This window comes from Exophiala xenobiotica, assembly GCF_000835505.1.
Source record: "Exophiala xenobiotica strain CBS 118157 unplaced genomic scaffold supercont1.3, whole genome shotgun sequence".
In the NCBI taxonomy this organism is placed as follows: Eukaryota; Fungi; Ascomycota; class Eurotiomycetes; order Chaetothyriales; family Herpotrichiellaceae; genus Exophiala; species Exophiala xenobiotica.
In genome coordinates this window covers 339,292-359,324 of record NW_013562492.1, presented here as the reverse complement: position 1 = coordinate 359,324, position 20,033 = coordinate 339,292, and the positions used below count along the sequence as shown (strand labels likewise).

General features: G+C 51.6%; 9 protein-coding genes and 1 non-coding gene across 10 annotated transcripts; 6 read left to right on the top strand and 4 right to left on the bottom strand.

Annotated features, from left to right (window-relative positions):
- The first annotated feature begins 209 nt into the window (after positions 1 to 209).
- On the top strand, positions 210 to 2,237 carry PV05_04295 (uncharacterized protein). Its single transcript, XM_013460693.1, has 7 exons — positions 210 to 364; positions 418 to 498; positions 545 to 617; positions 665 to 764; positions 819 to 1,364; positions 1,416 to 1,755; positions 1,806 to 2,237. Exons 1-7 carry the CDS (start codon positions 314 to 316, stop codon positions 1,938 to 1,940), a joined length of 1,326 nt encoding a protein of 441 aa, XP_013316147.1. The 5' UTR covers positions 210 to 313; the 3' UTR covers positions 1,941 to 2,237.
- Positions 2,238 to 2,467: 230 nt separating this feature from the next.
- PV05_04294 lies at positions 2,468 to 2,559 on the bottom strand. The gene has a single exon. It is a non-coding gene; the product is annotated as a tRNA-Ala (tRNA).
- PV05_04293 (uncharacterized protein) lies at positions 2,477 to 4,961 on the top strand. The gene is made up of 2 exons (XM_013460692.1): positions 2,477 to 3,547; positions 3,599 to 4,961. The coding sequence occupies exons 1-2, from the start codon at positions 3,136 to 3,138 to the stop codon at positions 4,762 to 4,764; spliced, it is 1,578 nt and encodes a 525-aa protein (XP_013316146.1). The 5' UTR covers positions 2,477 to 3,135; the 3' UTR covers positions 4,765 to 4,961.
- A 495-nt stretch (positions 4,962 to 5,456) lies between these two features.
- On the top strand, positions 5,457 to 6,161 carry PV05_04292 (uncharacterized protein; the record flags this gene model as incomplete). The annotated part of the gene is made up of 1 exon (XM_013460691.1): positions 5,457 to 6,161. The coding sequence occupies one exon, from the start codon at positions 5,457 to 5,459 to the stop codon at positions 6,159 to 6,161; it is 705 nt and encodes a 234-aa protein (XP_013316145.1).
- Positions 6,162 to 6,649: 488 nt separating this feature from the next.
- PV05_04291 (uncharacterized protein) lies at positions 6,650 to 8,381 on the top strand (the record flags this gene model as incomplete). The annotated part of the gene is made up of 4 exons (XM_013460690.1): positions 6,650 to 6,980; positions 7,025 to 7,307; positions 7,362 to 7,646; positions 7,733 to 8,381. The coding sequence occupies 4 exons, from the start codon at positions 6,650 to 6,652 to the stop codon at positions 8,379 to 8,381; spliced, it is 1,548 nt and encodes a 515-aa protein (XP_013316144.1).
- On the bottom strand, positions 8,349 to 10,376 carry PV05_04290 (uncharacterized protein). Its single transcript, XM_013460689.1, has 3 exons — positions 9,857 to 10,376; positions 9,227 to 9,810; positions 8,349 to 9,174 (listed from the first exon to the last, which is right to left on the bottom strand). Exons 1-3 carry the CDS (start codon positions 10,303 to 10,305, stop codon positions 8,537 to 8,539), a joined length of 1,671 nt encoding a protein of 556 aa, XP_013316143.1. The 5' UTR covers positions 10,306 to 10,376; the 3' UTR covers positions 8,349 to 8,536.
- Positions 10,377 to 11,316: 940 nt separating this feature from the next.
- PV05_04289 (uncharacterized protein) lies at positions 11,317 to 12,726 on the top strand (the record flags this gene model as incomplete). The annotated part of the gene is made up of 4 exons (XM_013460688.1): positions 11,317 to 11,533; positions 11,607 to 12,014; positions 12,099 to 12,496; positions 12,598 to 12,726. 4 exons carry the CDS (start codon positions 11,317 to 11,319, stop codon positions 12,724 to 12,726), a joined length of 1,152 nt encoding a protein of 383 aa, XP_013316142.1.
- A 402-nt stretch (positions 12,727 to 13,128) lies between these two features.
- Positions 13,129 to 17,890, bottom strand: PV05_04287 (uncharacterized protein). Its single transcript, XM_013460686.1, has one exon. The coding sequence runs from the start codon at positions 17,673 to 17,675 to the stop codon at positions 14,448 to 14,450; it is 3,228 nt and encodes a 1,075-aa protein (XP_013316140.1). The 5' UTR covers positions 17,676 to 17,890; the 3' UTR covers positions 13,129 to 14,447.
- Positions 13,304 to 14,244, top strand: PV05_04288 (uncharacterized protein; the record flags this gene model as incomplete). Its single annotated transcript, XM_013460687.1, has 2 exons — positions 13,304 to 13,318; positions 13,426 to 14,244. The coding sequence occupies 2 exons, from the start codon at positions 13,304 to 13,306 to the stop codon at positions 14,242 to 14,244; spliced, it is 834 nt and encodes a 277-aa protein (XP_013316141.1).
- A 66-nt stretch (positions 17,891 to 17,956) lies between the features above and the next one.
- Positions 17,957 to 20,000, bottom strand: PV05_04286 (chaperone DnaJ). The gene is made up of 2 exons (XM_013460685.1): positions 18,463 to 20,000; positions 17,957 to 18,414 (listed from the first exon to the last, which is right to left on the bottom strand). The coding sequence occupies exons 1-2, from the start codon at positions 19,887 to 19,889 to the stop codon at positions 18,222 to 18,224; spliced, it is 1,620 nt and encodes a 539-aa protein (XP_013316139.1). The 5' UTR covers positions 19,890 to 20,000; the 3' UTR covers positions 17,957 to 18,221.
- Positions 20,001 to 20,033: the final 33 nt, after the last annotated feature.

The window sequence follows — 20,033 nt, the reverse complement described above, 5'->3', positions numbered from 1 at the left end:
AAAGGATGAGACCGGGCTATGCTCATGACATTATGGTCCCTTCTTGTATTATCACAGTAGGCATAAAGCATGCTCGTATGTAAAATTGAGGGAGTGAAAGGGGCAGTTGAACGGGAGAATGGGGTTCCGTATGCCAAGCCCTAGAGGCCGGCTTCTCTAGCCCCGAATGGCAGCCCTGAGCCCGCAAGCTCGGTCGTCGGTTTGGGTTGCCAATCGTTAGCAAGCTGCGCCAGGCCAGGTTGATTATCTTTCTGGACTGCATTCCAGCTTCACTTCTGTCCACGACTCACATTGGCTTGGTTCGTGGACAATCATGTACAAATTGGGTCGCCGTAGCTTGGGCCCGGCCTTGAAGGCTATCAGGGTAAGTTCCAACACCACGGCAGGTGAACTACTTGGGTTAACAGCGACCAACAGGACTCACCAGCACGGAGCTCAGTACAACAGCGACGAAACCTTAGCATTCACGAATACCTCTCTGCGAGACTGCTCAAATCAGTATGATACTAGACGTCGTCTCTGTGACAGCCCTAACTTTCAGCAGTACGGTATTGGCGTTCCTGATGGAGAGGTAGCGAAGACAGCGCAAGAGGCTGAGACAATTGCAAGGAAGATTGGTATATATGCACATTTGAAGAGATTGGGCCTATACTGATTCTTTTAGACGGAGATGATATGGTCATCAAAGCGCAAGTCCTTGCGGGTGGTCGAGGCAAAGGTACTTTTGACAACGGCCTGAAAGGAGGTGTCAGAGTCATCTACTCGTATGCTGTTCTGCATCAAAGACCTGGCTCCTCCAGCACTGACTCCTTGGACAGTGCTACAGAAGCGAAGATGTTTGCTGAACAGATGATCGGCCACAAACTAGTCACGAAACAGACTGGTGCTCGAGGCCGCATTTGCAATTCGGTATACATCTGCGAACGTAAATTCGCCCGTCGAGAATTCTACCTTGCCATCCTTATGGATCGATCGACTCAATCGCCGGTCATTGTTGCCTCGTCGCAGGGTGGTATGGATATTGAGACCGTGGCCAAAGAGACGCCTGACGCTATTCTTACGACCCCGATCGATATCAACCAGGGAGTGACCGATGAGATTGCCAGAAATATTGCAACAAAACTCGGGTTCAGTGAACAATGCATCGAAGATGCGAAAAATACCATTCAGAGACTGTACCAGGTTTTCATGGACAAGGATGCTACCCAAATTGAAATCAATCCCTTGAGTGAGACCAGTGATCATCAAGTATTGGCTATGGATGCGAAGTTGAACTTCGACGATAACGCCGAGTTTCGGCAGAAGGAGGTCTTCAGCTGGAGAGATACTTCGCAAGAAGATCCCGATGAGGTCAAGGCTGCAGAGTATGGCATTTTTCCCCAGCTGACCAAAGTCTCCCACTGATCTCTCAATAGGCAAGGTCTCAACTTCATCAAACTCGACGGTGATATCGGCTGTCTTGTCAATGGTGCTGGACTCGCCATGGCGACTATGGATATCATCAAGCTGAACGGTGGCACCCCTGCGAATTTCCTTGATGTTGGCGGTGGTGCTACCCCAGAGGCCATCAAAGAGGCATTTGACTTGATCACCAGCGATCCCAAGGTCACGGCAATTTTCGTCAACATCTTTGGTGGTATTGTCAGATGTGACGCCATCGCTCAAGGCTTGATCAATGTTGTACAACAGATGAACTTGCGCTTACCTATTGTGTGTCGATTGCAAGGTACCAACATGGAGAAGGCGGCCGAATTGGTAAGTGTTTCGGTTCAGAGGAAGATATCGCTCGCTAACTTCGGGAACAGGTCAATAACTCTGGCCTCAAGATTTTCTCCATCACCGATCTGCAAGAAGCTGCGGCCAAGGCAGTTGACTTCTCCAAGATCGTGAAAATGGCTAGAGAGATTGATGTTGGTGTCGAGTTCAGCCTTGGTATCTGAGCCCCGCCGGGTTTGCGGTCGAAATGAGTTGATAGTCATTCAGGCTCGACCGATTAGCAGCTTTCTTGTACTTGTTCAACAGCAAAATCTCGCCAAATACCATATCGCCTTACAATTCAATCGTGCTGCATTAGTATCGCCAGTTCAAGTCTCGCCTACTTTCAAGGATTCGTCTTCTCTTTTTCAAGTCATGATATGTCCGGGCGAGGTCCCATCAACGTGGTGGATCGGATTTCTCGGCTGTTACTGTGTTCAAAAGCTCTGCTTCGATCTCATATTTACTTGTCCGCACTACCCAGTATATATTTATTCTTACATGGTGGTCTGACCGTCCTTTCCTCGGCCTTCACGCCGTGTTTGGGTCTTTCTCGTTGCCTCCTCTTCGAGGCCCACTTGTTGGCATTCCGCTGCTCGCCGGTTCCTCGGCGTCCTGGTCTACCAATCACGTTCCTCGTTCCCTCACGCACGCTCACAGCAAAAATATATCTCTGCTCATTTCCATATAATCAAAAAAAAAACAAGATAACTGGACACACGGGGATTTGAACCCCGGACCTTTCACAGACTCATTCGTATAGGTAAATGCGAAGCGAAAATCATACCCCTAGACCATGTGCTGTTTGATTGTTAGGACCGACATTTATCGAAAGGTACAGTATTTGGGAGAGACTTACCCCCAGCCAGCAAATCCAGATGCGATGGATTTAACCATGCAATCAGCGTGGATTTCAAGCAAATTTGGGGCACCACAGTTGATATACCTCTTATTTTTCTCCAGCCAGAACTTGTATCGTCATACCCGTCGTCTCCGAGATTTGCAGGAAAAGATCCGAACCATGATGGCACAACGGAACGAATCGTGGGGCGGCATCAAATCCAAGCCAAGCTACTTTCAAACTCGATGGTTCGTTCAACACGGAAAGCCGGCATCGTCATCGCCTCTTTTCCTCTTGGGCAACCTCGCTATTGTCGACGACAACGTGAGAAATATAGGCGTAAGCTCGAAATCTGCCCCTCTTTGACTTCGCAGACGTTCCCTTCTTTCCGTTCGCATAACTGGCGTTCTTTTCTTTACTGTCGTCTGTATGGATGCGGGTGGACTCCGAGTGTTTCATGGATTGCGTGCGTTCGACACAGCCGACTTTCCGTTTCTGCCATTGTGTCGTTGGGCTGGGGTGGAATATAACCAGGCACAATGCTCCCAGTCCGTCGCTCGGCGACTCCTTTCAGAAAGCATGGGGCCATCATGCAGAGAAACGATCCAGATGCGCAACACTTCTATAGCGACGAGCACGGGAGTGCTGCTCGCTCGGTAACCACATCTCGCAGCCAGGAAGGCTGGCGAACACCTACCATCGAAGATCCAGAGCATCCAGTGAACCTGTCTCGCAGCCTAGACAGTATCTTCCAACATGGATCTGCTACACATCGCAACGGCTCGCAACGGCATACGGATGATGAAAAGCAAGCTGAATTCCCATACGAAGACGAGGCCGAAACTGAGACGCCGAAGCATCTATCTTGGAGACAAAGGATGCAGCACGTCACCTGGGCGTGGTTCACTATGACCATGGCTACTGGTGGTATCGCCAATGTATTGCACGACGGTATGACCTGCCTTTCCCAAATCCAGAAAGTGTGAAACTGACAAGGCCCAGTACCTTACAGGTTTCATGGTCTCTACACCATCGGCCTCATCTTCTTCCTGATGAACATTGTCTTCTACGTCAGCATCTGGGCAATGATCATCACCCGCTTCGTGCTGTATCCATGGACGTTCAAAGCGAGCTTCACACATCCTACCGAGTCGCTCTTCGTTCCCGCGTTCGCTGTCTCATTTGGTACGATTTTGATCAACATCGTCGAGTACGGAACCGGCAACGTTGGAGCGTGGCTCAACTGCACTGTCCTTGTTCTCTTCTGGCTCGACTGTGGTGTGGCCATCGCACTCAGCATCACCATCTACCTGATCCTATGGTCTACCCTGACATTCACAATTGCGCGCATGACACCTATCTGGATCTTCCCAGCCTACCCTCTCCTTATCATTGGTCCACATGCTGCGAAACTGGCAGCAAAGGTAATTAGCTTGCAACACGCCATTCGCGTCATCATCGCAGGGTTCACCATTCAAGGCATTGGATTTCTCGTCTCCCTGACCATTTACTCGGCGTTTGTCTATCGGCTCATGACACAGAAACTACCTCCAGAACCACTTCGGCCTGGCATGTTCGTCTCAGTCGGACCCTCGGCATTTACCGTCAGTGGAACTATTGGCATGGCACAGAACTTGCAGAGAGTGATCGCTTCCAGTCCGACTTCGAGATTCATGGACGTTCCCGGCCTGATGGCCTCGCGCATTCTCCGACTTTGTGGAAACTGGATGTCGCTTTGGTTGTGGGGCCTAGCCTGGTGGTTCTTCTTCATCAGCTTGCTCTCCAACGCTGACTGTCTGCGAGAGAAACATCGTATGCCCTTCGCCATGACTTGGTTCAGCTTCATCTTCCCTCAGACCGCCTTGACAACGGCCACGTTCGCCGTCGCTGAAGCATTTGACGTTGATGCAATCAGGGTAATCGGCTGTGTCATGACTTGTGTCTTGATACTGGCTTGGGGAGTTGTGGTTGGATGCATGATCAGAGCGATCATCAATAAACAAGTCATGTGGCCGGAGAAGGGAGAGGATAAAACGGAAGGTGGCTTCAAAGCTCACCAGAACAGGTCGGAAACGTCTTTGAGCATCGTGCCTACTGCTCTTGCAGTCGCTGATGTTCGCGACCCTCGCCAGGAAGCTGCGGCCGATGCAGCGGCTGATAATGTCTGATGTACTTCGAGCGTTTTTTGTCCTTTTTGCATATGTCTGCAGATGTTGGATCCTACTATTACACCATTCCTCGCTCTGCAGGCAGTGGTCGAGATTTCATTGAGATCTGACAGCGCAGCAGATGCTAGCACCTAGCTACGACAGGAATCATATTAGTGTTCTTCCTAGAGATGGGTTTCTTCCATAATGGTACAAGTACTGTCTTCAAAGAAGCAAAATAGCAAACAGTCAACGGGCCAAGGTGTCTGCTCACACCTGCTGCTCTACCCAGGATTCCCTTCTCCGTCGTAGAAGACGAGGCCCCGCCCGCCAACCAAAATTGGCCTACCTTCGAGGGGGAATCCCAGACACATACTGCTAGACTAGGTCTAAGTAGAGTGCGACATGAGGCCTCTACCATCGGTCCGACTCAAAGGAATATCTGGGGACCTTAAAATATAAGGGAGTCGGTATGGCAGAAAGGATGTATTCACTGGAGATGCCCTCCCTCGTAGGAGACCTCACTGATGTCGGACGAAGCACTCCTGGGTCTGAGGTACATCAGAGGTCTGATGTGAAGGCAAACTAGTCCGGAATTGGCTGCGTCACATGACTATTCTTGGCATCCTGTCTCATGGGTGGTTTTCTTCTTTCCATCGTTGCAATCTGCTTTCTCGCAAAGCTGGCTGTCTCGTTCAGGTGGAGGATTTCATATGTCCAGGGTATTCGAAGTCCCCATCAGTCATGGGGCAAGTGCTCGTATCAATATCTCCGAGCCTGCTCTACGAGCCTTGGGTCTCAGTCTATGTACCTGGACCTCTTCTTTCGTGCTCGCCAGCTTACTTCACAAGCTTGAGCTCCACCCGGTGAGGTCAAGTACCCTTCCGGTACTGGAACTTGGAGCTGGCACTGGGCTCGTCGGGCTGACTGCAGCCACGCTTTGGAGGGTACCGGTAGTGTTGACAGACTTACCACCCATTGTGGCAGGCCTTGCTGGAAACATCAACCTCAACTCCAATGTAGTGGAAGACCTTGTGCAATGCGGCTCTTTGGACTGGACTTCGCCAGATATTCTCGAATTACAGAGCGGAAAAACCTACACTGCAGAAAAGGACAAAGCGATGGTGATCTTGGCCGCCGATGTTGTCTATTCCGAAGAACATCCGGAGCTCCTTTCTCAGACGATCCTCCGATGGCTAGCTGATGGGCCAGCTTCTCGAGCGGTGGTTGCTTATCCTCTGCGTGTGGCTTACCTGGATCAAATCCGGGAATTGTGGGAGCTATTGGAAGCTGGAGGTCTCGAGGCCATCGAAGAAGGCCGAGAACAAGCCAGCACCAAAGATTGGGATGATGAATGTCTCATAGAGTTTTGTGTTTGGAGATGGAAGTCGAGCAACGGACCGCGAAGAGCGCCTTAACGACTAATCGCAACAATGGGCCATGCGCAATCAGATGCCCTGGAATTGCTGGCACTACATGGAGAAACCCCTCTGCTCAGCCAACGATACCACCTTCCTTTTAGGAGAGATATTCACATTGTTGCTTTCACAGACGAGCCAACGACATCAGGAGACTCTTTTGATATGGAGCACGCAACGCTGAATATTCTGACCAGACTACCGGTGTGATGTGGAGATCCTTTCCTGATCGGTCGGTGGCCGATGTCGTGATTGCGAACGTCGATGGTATCATGATCAAACCTCCAACAACATCAACGCATAGCAACCGGAATGCCTACCATTGGAACGCACATTGGATACCGTGGATTCCAATTGCACCGTCATCTCAACGTGGTTACCCACGTGGCGGGGTTGACAATGGCAGACGTCGACTGTAATGGACTTCGTATTCCTGCGCCTTTCTTGTGTCTTCCCGACCAAATTAAGTTGGAACGAGCCAAGTGAGAATGGCTGCGACCCAAGCTTCGAAGGGCCTGGACGAGATCGCTGCCGTCCAAGAAAATCCAGCCTCGACAGCCGGCTCACTGGCGGCATCCTCTGATCTCGATGACAATTATCATCTTTACAAGCGCAGCGACGAGCAAGAAATCGACCCCGCCGAATCCAAAAGAGTTTTGCGGAAGCTTGACTTGCGTCTCGTCCCAATCCTTGTCCTGATATATCTACTACAATACCTTGATAAGAATGGGATCAACTATGCTTCCGTGTATGGCTTGCAGAAGGGCACAAATCTACATGGCCAAGACTACTCTTGGCTGGGGTCGATATTTTATTTCGGTACGTGGGCAGAGCTGTCATCTCCGCAGATGCTGATGTGCTAGGATACCTCGGCGCTCAATTTCCAGCAGGTTATTTCCTGCAGTCCCTGCCAATTGGGAAGGTGGTCGGCATAACAACCATCATCTGGGGCATCATACTGATCACCACTCCTGCATGTTCGTCATTCGCCGGAATTGCTGTCAATAGATTCTTGCTGGGATCGTTCGAGGCAGTCGTGAACCCGGCTTTTATTCTGATCATGTCTATCTGGTACACCGCAGCGGAGCAGCCGCTGAGACTGGAGGCCTACTATTGCACAAATGGCATTGCCACAATGTTCGGAGGGTATGTCCAGCCTATTCGCTATCTGTTCCAGGAGTGATCACTGACTCATTGAAGGCTAATCGGGTATGCTGTTGGCCACATCACGACAGGGCTCGCTCGTTGGATGTACGTCTTCATCATCTTCGGGAGCATCAGCATTTCTCTGGGCATCCTTGCCCTGCTTATGCTTCCGGACCTGCCATCGACCGCCAAATTTTTGACCGACGCCGAGAAAGTCATCGCCGCCAAACGCGTCTCTGTGAACCGTCAAGGCATCAAAAATCACCATTTCAAGAAGTACCAGATGTGGCAAACCCTTCGTGACCCGAAGACATGGATCCTGTTCGTCATGGCTACAGGGTGAGTTTCACCGAAGACCTGTAACAGTGTTGCAGGTGCTTTCGGAACTCCATCTCTCCAGTACAGCTTTCCTGACCACATAATAGTGCGCAAATACCGAATTCAGCAATCACTCAGTTCACCAGCCTTGTTATCAAATCATTCGACGTCGACACTCTTGGCACGCAATATCTCCAGATTCCTGGTGGAGCAGTTCAATTTCTCGCGCTCCTCGGCGGAGGAATCCTTTGCTCAAGATGGCCGAATCTACGGTGTATCACGATGATCGTAGCTAACACAATATGCATTATCGGTTCTGGCTTGCTGGTTGGTTTGCCCAACAGCAATAAATGGGGCCGCCTGGTCGGCCTATGGCTGTGCTTCTTCCAAGGACTAGGATTCAGTATGAGTTTGACCATGGTCAGTTCAAACGTCGCAGGCTACACGAAGAAGCAGCTCACCGCGGCCATCTTGTTCACTGGTTACTGCGTGGGAAACATCATCGGTCCCCAGACATTCAGAAGCAGCGAAGCCCCACACTATCACTCCGCCTACATCGCAATGCTGGTTGGTTATATCATCAAGCTGGTTTCCATCATCGTGCTGTATATATACATGAGCATTGTCAACAAGAGGCGAGACCGGGAAGCTGCAGCATCCGGTCTGGCGGGCGTTGAAGAGGAGAAGGAAGCTATTGAGCGAGGGATGCACGACATCACCGAATTGGACAACAAAGGTTTCAGATATACTCTATGATGCACCATATCAATAGTCTTAATGCAGTCCTGGCAGTCCTGGCATTGAAACTGGAGCCTACATGATCCCAACGCTCTCCGCGGCCAGTATGAGCTGTGGATAATGTATCTGCATCGTGCAGTCATATGTCGATACTTTTCAGCAACGAGGATACGTCAAACCAGCTCATCGTCCTGCATGGAAAGAGCTTCAAACTGATTGGCGAAGCTTCCTGTGAACTCGTTTCTGTCTTTGAGGAGGGCGGCTCTTGTCTGCGGTGTGGATATCGCGGACGGACGTAGTGGATCATTATTTACTTGTTCAGCATTCGACGATCCTCCCTGCGACGTCCCGAACAATTCGTCGATCTTCCAAGCAATCCTTTCGGCACCCTGTCTTGCACCAGCCAAGTTTCCAGCTCCAGGTCCAAGTCTCAAGCCGGCAAGGCCGCCTGTCAGGAACAACGGAATATCTTTATGCCACATCAGGTCTTCAGTGATTTTAGGGAGCCCACCTATCGCGTCAACTGGGTAGTTCGCGATGATGCGCTGCATGCACGCGACATCGTGGATATTTGGCGCTGATCCTGTTGCATAGATAACGTGGTCGACTCTCGGTAGCGAGGTTTCTTGATCCGAACTCGACGACAGACCAATTGACCAGGTCTCACTTGCACCACACCAAATACCTTCTTCGATATGCGTATCGGTGAGAATCTCAAGCCGACCACTGGCTACATGTCTCCTCAGGATCTTGTCATACGTTGGGGTGATACTGCCTCCGTTGCGGGCCTCTTTGAGCATATCGAATCTTTCTGTGCCTTTCTTTTAGTGACAGTGGACCGCAGTGGGGCAATCTTTACCTACCTTCGTCGCTGTCGGCTGACCAGAACACTGACATTTGCTGGTTGCGGACCTTTGATACCCATTCGAGATCGACGTCGAAATGCTTCACTTTGTACTTTCCTCGCAGTAATAGCCAGACCTTGTTCACTCCTCCGCGGAGAGCCAGATCCGCAATCTGTGCGCTAGTCAACCCTCCTCCGACCACCACGACGCCCGAGGACCGTCCCTCTCTTATTTTGCGTAACACATGATCTGGCAGGCACGATGCACCTGTCGTATCAAAGCAATGGCACACGCTTCCTTGCTCTCTTCCGAGCCTGAGCTGGCAGTTCCTAGGGATACTGGGCTTTGAGCCAGGACCAATGGCCAGAACAACCGTCTTTGAAAATATCATGCCCTCATCTGTTGTCAGGGCAAACAGCTGCGGATCGATGTTGCTGCCCAAGTGGCCGTATTCAATACTCTGCACCCGTGCTTGGACTATGAGATTTCGAAGCTGGTATCGACATACGACATCCTCGCAAAAGTCTTCAAACAGCTGGCTTGATGGTGTGAAGTAGTCGACGCGGTCTCTATCGTCGATGCGGAGATGTCGAGCAACTTTCCTAGAGATGATCAATTGAAAGCCGAGGATGAGGGGAGAACTCATACTTGTCGCGTTTCTTCTTGGTTCGATGCTTGCTGACTTCTCTGCCTACAACATTATGGATCTCTTGCAACTCACCCGTTCTGTCGTGGAAGTGCGAGAATGCCAGAAGCCCATCCCTATCTCGGGGATCCGGATGAAAGAATAGCGGGCTCCTCAGTTGGCTTATTTCCAAGTGTTGGAACTTTTCTTTCCATGCCGACATCCACTGGTCCGAATGTGCATCAAGCACGATCATCGACCTTCCTGGTGGCTCAGGTTCACTTGAAGCAGCACAGCGTGATTTTTGCTTGCCTTTCCGCTCCTTCTCAATGGTCTCTCTCCGATTGAACCTGCGCCAATATCTGGCATGCTCATCGTCCGTGAAGAGTGCGGCTGGGGTCGATTCACGCAATCTGGCTGCCGCTGCCAGTCCGCATGGTCCAGCTCCGACAATGGCGACGTCGTAAATCATGGGGGAGGCTTTATAAAGACGAGGATATTCTTCAATACGATCACGACGAAGGGAAACAGGACAGCCAGTGGGATGTTGAAGTCTATCTTGCCGTAAGTCATCGAACGGACGAGCTTTAAGGTCCTCAAATAGTGGTTACCCATCCTGCATGACAATGTCGTCAAGGGGCCACAGCCTCGCACGTGATTTGTGTCCACATCGGCGTATGGCAACCTCTTAACCCTGTGCATTCTCGACTATGCAGTAAATTTGCAAGCCTGGCCTGGACGGAACGCTGCGCTTGGTATTACTGCAGTGTATTGATCAATCACTATTATCCTCGTGGTGGACTGTTGCAGTGAAGATTTGACGACTTCGCAGAAATCGAGGACCTTGAATGATAGGCTGGGCAGCTCCACTCTCTTCAACTAGCCAGTCCACGGCAGTCTGGGATGCTGTCACCAAGGACCTGTGCAATATGCGGAGAAAGGGAAGATCTAAGAGCGAAGATATGGGATCTTGCTCAATGGCCACAGCACGCTGAATTTTAAGACCATCATGGACCTTCCAGCCGTGACTGGTGGAGAGAATGAGAAAGATCGTTTAACAAGGGAGCTTCGGCGGAAGAAGCGCAAAAAACTCCAGATCCGGCAAATGGACTTCAATCAAGATCCCTGCAAGGCGATTGTGGGCAATCGAAGCTGCCTACTACTACGTAGTATACTCCGTACTCCGTCCAAGGTAGGTAGTGTCTTCTCCGCATCACACTAAGACAAGAATTCCACGGCCTTGTCGTGCTTGTCCTCGCTTACAGGTTTGTTCTCCTGCCATGACCATCTGGCCTGCTTGGAGCCGGCCTTCCACAAATGGCCCGGAAGTTTCTACGCCGTAGCCGCCGTCGGTCGAACCTCTTATGCTTTTCTACGTGCTTGCTATGGATGGATAAATGTGTTCGAGTGGCATTGACGGCCCACGGGGCTCTGGAGTCTGTAGTACAGTACTGTATAGCCCACGTCTCTCTCTCATAATTCGATGTCCAGCATGGAGAAGGACGCCCCACGTGAAGTCGAACGAGCCGACACTGCGACCACGACGGCGAGCCAGATCAAAGATGCAGTCCGGCTGGGCGAGGTCAAGACGACAAAAGTCAAGGACGTCGCGTTTGCGGATGCCATCGACAAGGACAATCCGAAGCCATGGTCGAAGTCCATGCTGAAGCTGTACGCCATCATGGCGCTGGTGACTTTGAGTACGATTCCGATTTCCCTCAGGCGCGGTAGCAATTGGAATTGATTGACAATTGACCATCTTGCATTGTACAGACGACTGTGGCAACGGCTTCGATGGGACAATCATGTCGTCCGTCAATGCGATGGACCCGTGGCACGATTACTTCGTCGCGGGCATGGAAGGGGCATCGATCGGTGCTGTCTTCGCGCTGTACAGCGTCGGCAACATCGTCGCCTGCTTCTTTGTCGGGCCAGCGTGCGACTTGTTTGGGCGTCGCTTCGGTATGGGCTTTGGCTCGTCCTTCATCATCCTCGGGACCATCATCCAGGGCTGTGCTCAGAACATCGGCACGTTCATGACCGGGAGGTTCTTCCTGGGTTTCGGTGTCAGTGTCTCAGTCACCGCTGCGCCCATCTACCTGGTCGAGATGGCCTACCCTTCGTGGCGAGGAGCGACTTCTGGACTTTATAATGTCTGTGGGTGGTACTTTGGCTCGCTTGGTAAGCTCTGTATTGTCCTTGTGCTGTCCCTGTCCCAAACACTGTTGGACACGATTGAATAACCCTATACTGAGCAATGGCTAGTCTCCACGTGGACGGCGTACGGTACAGGGAAATTGACTTCGAATTGGTCATGGCGCATTCCTATCCCCATTCAAGCCGTCCCAGGCCTTGTAGTTGTATCACTGGTCTGGCTTATCCCAGAAAGCCCACGTTGGCTGTCGTCGCACGGTAAGACCGACCAAGCTCGCAACACAGTGATCAAGTACCACGGCGACGGCAATCCCGAGTCCGCCATTGTCAAGCTCGAGCTCGAGGAAATGCAAGCCCAACTCAACTACGATGCCGAGTTGAACAGGAGCCAGAAATGGTGGGATCACCGCATGCTATTCAACAACAAGGAGAATTTGTACCGGATGTGGATCGCCTCGCTTGTCACCATCTTCTCACAGTTCATTGGGGGTTCAGTCATCACATACTACGTTAGTGGCTTCCCAGTGGCGAATCCTGTCCTGTTCAACGCACAAATCTTTACCTTTTGCTTCTGTCGTACACGGAGACCGAATTCTGATCAATCTTGCAGATGCCTATCATCCTCGAAAAGAGGGCATCACGAGCTCCTCCCAACAACTCCTCCTCAACGGCATCAACGTCATCTTTGGCTTCGTCAATTTTGTTTGTGCTTGTGGTCATGTCGGAAGTTGGTGTATGATGGTGTTCTCCTGTTCGCCTCGATCTCTCAACCTTGGCATACATAGTTTTCTCTACCGGACCCTTTGAAGTCTCACATCTCGAACCTCCTTGGAAGGCCGTTTACTATTCATCGATTTATCAGCTTCTCAACGGAGTACATCACCTGCCCCAGGGTGCCTAGGCGTGCCTAGGATATGCAGCCCGTTTTCCAGGCAGACGTTCAGGGATCAACGACGCCAAGTCAGATGACTGCGCGTCTCAGTGGTTGTCGCAGAATAGAGGTACGAATAGGTCAGCCACTGACGACGCGCCCAACTTCGAATTCTGCGTGAGACACAGGACACGCTTTCGTATTCATGTCGTATTCCCTGGATGTCGCCCGTCGGACGCGGGACAACAGACTTTGCGACATGCCCGTCCTGGGGATGATAAAAGACAGGCGAGATGGCCTTGAAAGCTGATGAATTCTGACTCCAGACACAAGAAAAGACAAGAAGCGTCGCTCAGTGGGAGTATCTCATCAAGACCGGTTGTCTATTTGGCCACAAATCATCTCACCCTTTCGAGACTTACCCCAGCTCTAAATTAGCTCCAGTATGGCATCTACAAAGGTGAGGATTCTTCGCCCTCCGTATCGTTCTTCCCCGCCGAACATCAGACATTCTTCCTTCATACCATTGCATTTCTCAGACGACATCCGTAACTAAGGTCATGTCAGATCGTTACGCAAGAAGAATACCGCCCTCTCCGCCTCACGCTCCTTGAGAAAGAAAAGCAGCTCACACGTGCTCGAGACGAGCTGAACGCAGAACGCCGCAAACTCCCCTTGGTCGAAGTCACCACGCCCTACACATTCACCACGGTCGACGCCGCGGGCAACACCAAGCAAATAAGCTTGGCCGAGCTCTTCGGTGGCCGCGCCCAACTGATCATCTACCACTTCATGTTCAACCTGGAGACCTGCGAAGAAGACAAAGACGCAGACGCAGACGCCGACGCCGCGGGCTGCCCCTCGTGCAGTCTCTATGCCGACCACATCCCGCGTCATCTCGAGCACCTGCATTCGCACGGCACCTCCTTCGCCGCCGTGTCACGCGCGCCCATCAACAAGATCGAGCGTTACAAGAAGCGCATGGGCTGGACGTTTCCCTGGGTGTCAAGCCACGGCACGCGCTTCAACTACGACTTCCACGTCACGCAGGACCCCCAAGTGGCGCGTGTCGAGTACAATTTCAAGGACGAGGCCGAGCTCGGGCGCCGTGGGCTGCAGGTCTTCACCCGAGGTGACCAGCCCGGTCATTCCGTCTTTGTCCTTGGTGGAGAGAAGACTGGTGTCGGTGAACAGGGCAAGGTGTATCATAGCTATTCCACCTACGCTCGAGGTGGAGAGCATCTCATCGGGACCCTAAGCTGGCTCGACATGACCCCGTTGGGGAGGCAGGATGGTGTGAACGGCGTGCCCGGCTTGGGATACAAGAGGCATGATGAGTATACGAAGGAGGATCTGGACGGTTTGGACTTGAAGATTGGCGCGTGAGCCCGGCAGGGTAATGGGGCCTGTGCGATGTCATGCCAATCAGGTCGGGATGGGTCTCCAATCATGGATAATACCTCAGTTAATCCATTTCGTGCCAACTATCCATCCATGAGAAGTGTTCATCGCTTGCTGCATCTTCATTTCCATCTTGTCTGCCCTTGACCTCCCGCCACCTATCGTACGATGCTTGCATGCTGCATTCCTCACTTCCAAGCACTCAAGCCCGCCCAAGGATCTTGCTCTTGACCTCCACCCTGCCCGTGCTGTTGCTGTTGCTGCTGCTGTGGACCCTGCTGCTGTTGGGTATATCGAGTCGGTTGCGTGTAGCTCGCGTACCCTCCGGGCCCACTAGCCCATACTCCTGCCGGGTTGGGAGGATATTGCGTCCCCGACCCTCCTCCAGGTGGCCCTGGCGGCGGCGGTGGAGGGACATAATTCTGCGGAATGTTGTACGGCGAAGGCTGATAGTTCTGATACTGAGGCTGTGACTGAGGCATTTGCGGCAGTGGTGACGGAGATTGGTACGGCACGCCAGGTGTTCCTGCCTGAGGAGGATAGCTGTATTGAGGATGGTGCGAATATTGAAGACTTCCGCCGGGCGCGTTGAAGTTCATGGGTTGGATTGGTGTGTGAGACTGTAATGGTTGTTGTTGTTGTTGTTGTGGTTGAGTGAAATAAGTGTTCGTCGATGCACTTGGAGGGGATGTCACTGGGGAGTACCCATACGGCTGCTGGCCGCCAGGATGTTGGCTTGGGGAGGCGATCGACCGCTCAGGGTAAGCCATTGGATTGTAGCCAGTGGTAAGAGGCGTTGCAGCACCTTGGGCAAAGGCATGCTGAGAATCAATTGGTGAGGGATTGGAAGGTTGAGTTGGTGGCTGAGGTTGGTTCGAATAGCCGTTGGCCATGACTGGCGCCGGTGAATGACGGGGTGGAATGGTGAATCGCGGATCTGGATTAGTGGCGGGATAGGATGTTGAGATGGCAGCAGGAGATCTCGACGCGTTCAAGGGCGGGAGCGTAGGAAGAGCAGGAGCTTCGGTTTGTGAAGGAGAGGCTGACTTGGGCTCCATAGACAATCTGTTCATCAACTCTTGCATTCGCTTCTGTTCGGCAGCAGCTTGACCACTTGCGGAGCTGTTCTTGGTTTGCTCGATCTGATGAAGTAGCTGGGCACCTTCTGCTCGGCGGTTGCTGACGAAAGAATCGACGTTCTTTTCCAGACTGTCAACACTCTCTTTCATCTCCTTGTAGAAGCCCTGTGCTCGCATCAGGCCTTGTACAAGATCTTCGTGAGCATTGAACGCCCTTCGGTACTTGCTCAAGACACTGTTTCTGCTTTTTTGTATGGCATCATATTTCTGCTGGTCGGATCGGACTCTCTTGTCCTGCAGGAGATCGCCATAAGTCTTTGTCAATTCCTTGAGCAGGGAAGATTGCTTGTGCACGGTGGAGATGAGGCGATTCTGGTGTGAGCGGAATTTCTCCAGTTCCGCCTGAAACAGCTGACTCTCCTGATTGGCGATTGCTTTCTTGTTCAGGATGAGAACATTCGATATGTCATCGGTATGGACTTTCTCCTTGAGATCTTTCAGAACTTGCATTCTCTCGCGTTTGACAAGGTTGAGTTTCCGTAACAGGTCTTCCACCTGCCCAATCTGTTCTGCGACCGACGGGCCACCCTCACCGTAGTCCTCGTCCAACAAAGAGCCCTCTTGAGCTTCTTTACCCTTGCCTTTAGACTCCCCTCTTACTTTGAACAGGGCTTGTTGATATAGGACATCAGCTTCGCCATGCTCGCCAGCTCTTTTCATCTCTTCGAAATCAACTTCATACTGACGGGCCGTCGCGAAAAGTTGCGCGTCGCTCGCTCCGGCTTCGTCGATAGTTTCTCGGTAACTCTTGATGTCCGCTCTCAAGGTCGACGTGAGCCTAGAACTGGGCTGCTGCGTCCAGTCCGCTCCGTATTTCGACCTCATCTTCTCGCAAACACTTTCTTCCATGTCGAGCTGCTTCGTGCTCTTTGAAAGGCTATCCAAGACCATCTTCTTGTCCTTTTGTAGGTGTTCGAAAGCACTATTGAAAGGTTGGTGCTGGGCGATCTCTTGACACCAACGTTCAAATTCCTTGTCGACGCCAATCTCCTGCTCCAGTCCCCCTTTCAGTATGTTCAGGCTGTTTGGGAGTTTAAGATAGTCAAGACTTGCGGCCATTTCTCCGTTAGCCTGATCAGCCTTTTCAGCCTCTGATCGGATCAACTTGGCCTTCTCCTCGTCATACATGCTGGCAGATTCCGTGACCGACATCGGGACAATTTTCTGAAATAGATCAGGTCCGATGATTCTCTGGATATCTTGTCCCTGGTAAAGCTCGGAAAGCGGTATGGCTTTAGCCGCTGGGAGCTTGGTCACTAGAGATAGCGAGGCTTCCACAGGGACTGTTTGGTGGTAGATGAAGTCATTGTCCTTTACCAATGAGGAGATTTTCTCTTGTACTGTCTCCAGCTGTCTTCGGGTGATTGTCTGCAATGTGGTTGCGGTATCAGGCCCAAGTTGTGATGACGGCGAAGGAGTGTAGGGAAATGCTTTCGCATTTGAGAGGGCCTGCTTGCTCGATTTCTCCGCAAGTTGTAACCGAGCGATCGCAGAACCGTGAAGATTCGTTTCATCGTCTGCCAGTGCTTGATAGTATTCAGCCAGCGAGGCCATGTGCAGTGTCTTGATCTGGATGAACTTCAACCACGTGTAGTCGAATATGTCACGCGAACTCTCGCCCTCCAGACCTTCCTTCGCTTGACCGAACAAGAATTGTGCTTGGGCAGCGAGCTTCGCTAAAAGCGCTGGCTTCTTCGCATCCCGAATCTGTTTCTCCAAAAATATCTCTTGCGCCTGACCCAGTGTGACGTTTATCAGAATTTTGACGGTATCCCGATTGAGGTCGGTGGAGGGCGCGTGTAGGAAATTCTCGTTGATGTAGGTGAACATGCCGGCAGACGCCTGGAAAGAGTGGTATGCCGTTTTGAGGTCCTTGTCCTCCGACCGGTTTTGCGCGGCTGCATGACAAGAGAGCACGGCAGATATATTGAAGATGACTGAGGCTTTCTCGAAAGCTAACGAGTACTGGGTGGTCGAGGCGTGGGTAAAGGCATCGTACCAGGTAAACGAGATTTTGATGTGGTTCTCGTCGACCGGAAACCGCAGGTCTAACAGCTCCAGTTGTCCATAGTATCTGTACAGCAGGTCTCTGCCTGATGCTGAGTCGTTCCCTGCCCCTCTCATGTCCTGCCTCAGCCTATTAAGTGTGGCAGTCTCTTCCGAGTACTTCTCGGGATCATCTCCGTAGGAAGTGCGTATATAATTCTTGAGCGGCGCGATCCAGTCTATCTCTTGTGTCTGCTTGAGCGGACATGACAACATCGGCGCCTGTACCATCTTGAGGGCTAGATTCGGAGTTGTGAGGGGCTCTCGACAGGCAGACCGGATGACAGATACTGCGACAGAGGTGTGTCGAGTGCTAAAGGATCAGGGGATTCATGGTTCGGTAGATATGGTGAAGCCTAGAAGGATCGCAGGTAGCCGCCTAAGATCGAGTGATCTTGGGTGACAATGATTTGAATGGTGGGGATTGGATGAGATGGAAACATGAGATGCTCCGTACACTTCTCCAATAAGGTATATAAGGTCCTTCGTGTATTAAGCAAATATTGCTCAGACAAAATACAGAAATAATTGTAGGTTGTTATGTCGTATCAATCACTATTTCTACACTCGAGTAGATGGGTATTCTGTCCTCTCAATAATCAGGTCGCAAGAATACTGTACACTTTTCGAAGCCGCGATCTTCAGATACAACGGGCAATCCAAGTGCCCCATGTCACGAAACTCGCTCTAGAAATCCAGAACACAGCCCATTCAGCCGTTCATCGCCGTCGCTATGATATGTAAATCGAGAAGTAGGGATTCCGTCAAGATCACGGCTCACCCAGAGCCTGATGCCTTCTTGGGCTCATCGTCGTCTTTCGAATCTGCTTTATTCTGCGGGCCCTTTTCTTCCGCTTCCAGGTTGTCATGTTGATGCGTAAGTTTATGCCATGCAGACTTCAAAAACCCTTCGTTCTTGTGGTCCGCTGCTTTGTTTGATGGCTTCGACGTGGTATCCTTGGGAGGGTCCCTGCATGGACGGTAAGCATTTTCCACCGCCCAGAGGATTCCAACTTACTGCTTGTATTGATTGACATTCATGATCCTCTTGGCGGTTTTGTCACCCATCTCGTCTGCCAACATTTCAAGAATGGTTCGTTGATTGGCAGATAAATATTTTGGCATGTTGACCTTGAATTCCACACGGAGGTCACCAGAAGCAGGACCACGTCCACCAAGTCGTTTCATACCCATACCACCGAGTGTTATCCGATCGCCAGTGCCGGTGCCCGTTGCGACCTTGACCTTGACTTCCCCATCAAGGGTCGGTACTGTAACCTCGCCTCCCAACAGAGCGGTCGTTAAAGGTATTGACGCAGTGTAGAGAACATCTGCCCCATTTCGACTGAATCTGGCATCGGGTGCCACACGGATGAAGACGTAGAGATCTCCACGTTGACTTCGAATATTGGTACCCGCAGACATGCCCGTTGGAGGGGCATCTCCTTCCCCAGAGACTCGCAGTCTCATCCCATCTTCAACACCTCCAGGGATATCAACTTGAACCGTCTTCCTTTGTCGGACCACTCCGTTCCCAGCACAAGTGTTGCACTCCGAACCTCTTGGTATCGTCACTCCGCTCCCGCCGCAGCTAGAGCATGTGCTCGACATCTGGAAGCCTTGTTGCATCACGTGTATCCGGGTGCCTGTGCCATTACATGACTTGCATTGTTGTCTCTGTGATCCTTGTTTCAATCCGTTGCCTTTACACGTACCGCACTGAACAAGTGGCGTGATAGTGATGTTCTTCGTCACACCCTTTGCGGCGTCCATGAACGAGATGTTGGTTTGCACTTCGATGTTTTCTCCCACCAAGATCTCTTCCTGAAACGGTGATCCCCCTCTACGTCCGCGCCGGCCACCACCAGTAAATGCACCAAACAAATCCTCGAAGTTGAACTCGGCGCCAAAGCCTCCACCAAAACCAGCAAACGGGTTCCCTCCAGCCGCCCCACCAAAAGGATGTCCGCCCGCCGCAGCACCTGGGTCGAATCCAGCGCCTTGGTCAAATGCGGCTGCTCCAAATTGATCGTAGGCAGCCTTCTTTTGAGGGTCGTTCAGCAGTTCATAGGCCGCCTGTGCATCCGTAAACTTTTCCTTCGCGGTGGGATCTTTGTTGGTGTCTGGATGATATTTCTTCGCCAGGGCATAGTAAGCTTTCTTGATCTCCGATGCTCCAGCATTCTTACCGACGCCCAAGGTGGCATAAGGATCTTTCGTGGCTTGGAACGCCGAGGTTGCGGAGAACAATCGTGTCTGATCAGCCGGGCTCCGTCTAGGGCTTGAAGGAGAAGGTCGAGAGGATGGTCTTTTGGAAGCCGTGGAGTAGGAAAGATGCCTCGTCTGAGCTCTGCGGCTAAAGTTGGGACACTGTCGAGGGCATGGTATAGAGGTTCTTATTAATCGAGGAGCCGAACTGGCCCAGGCGGCGCCGGCCGCACTCATCTGGATGGTTTTGTTTCGATCAACTAATCGCAATGTATATACATGAGTCGTAAGGTGTCGTCCGGCAGTGCACTGGCAGGTTGATTCAAACAATTCAATTAATTGCTTTGGGTTGTCTGCTCGGAGCCAGAAAGTTCCAGCATT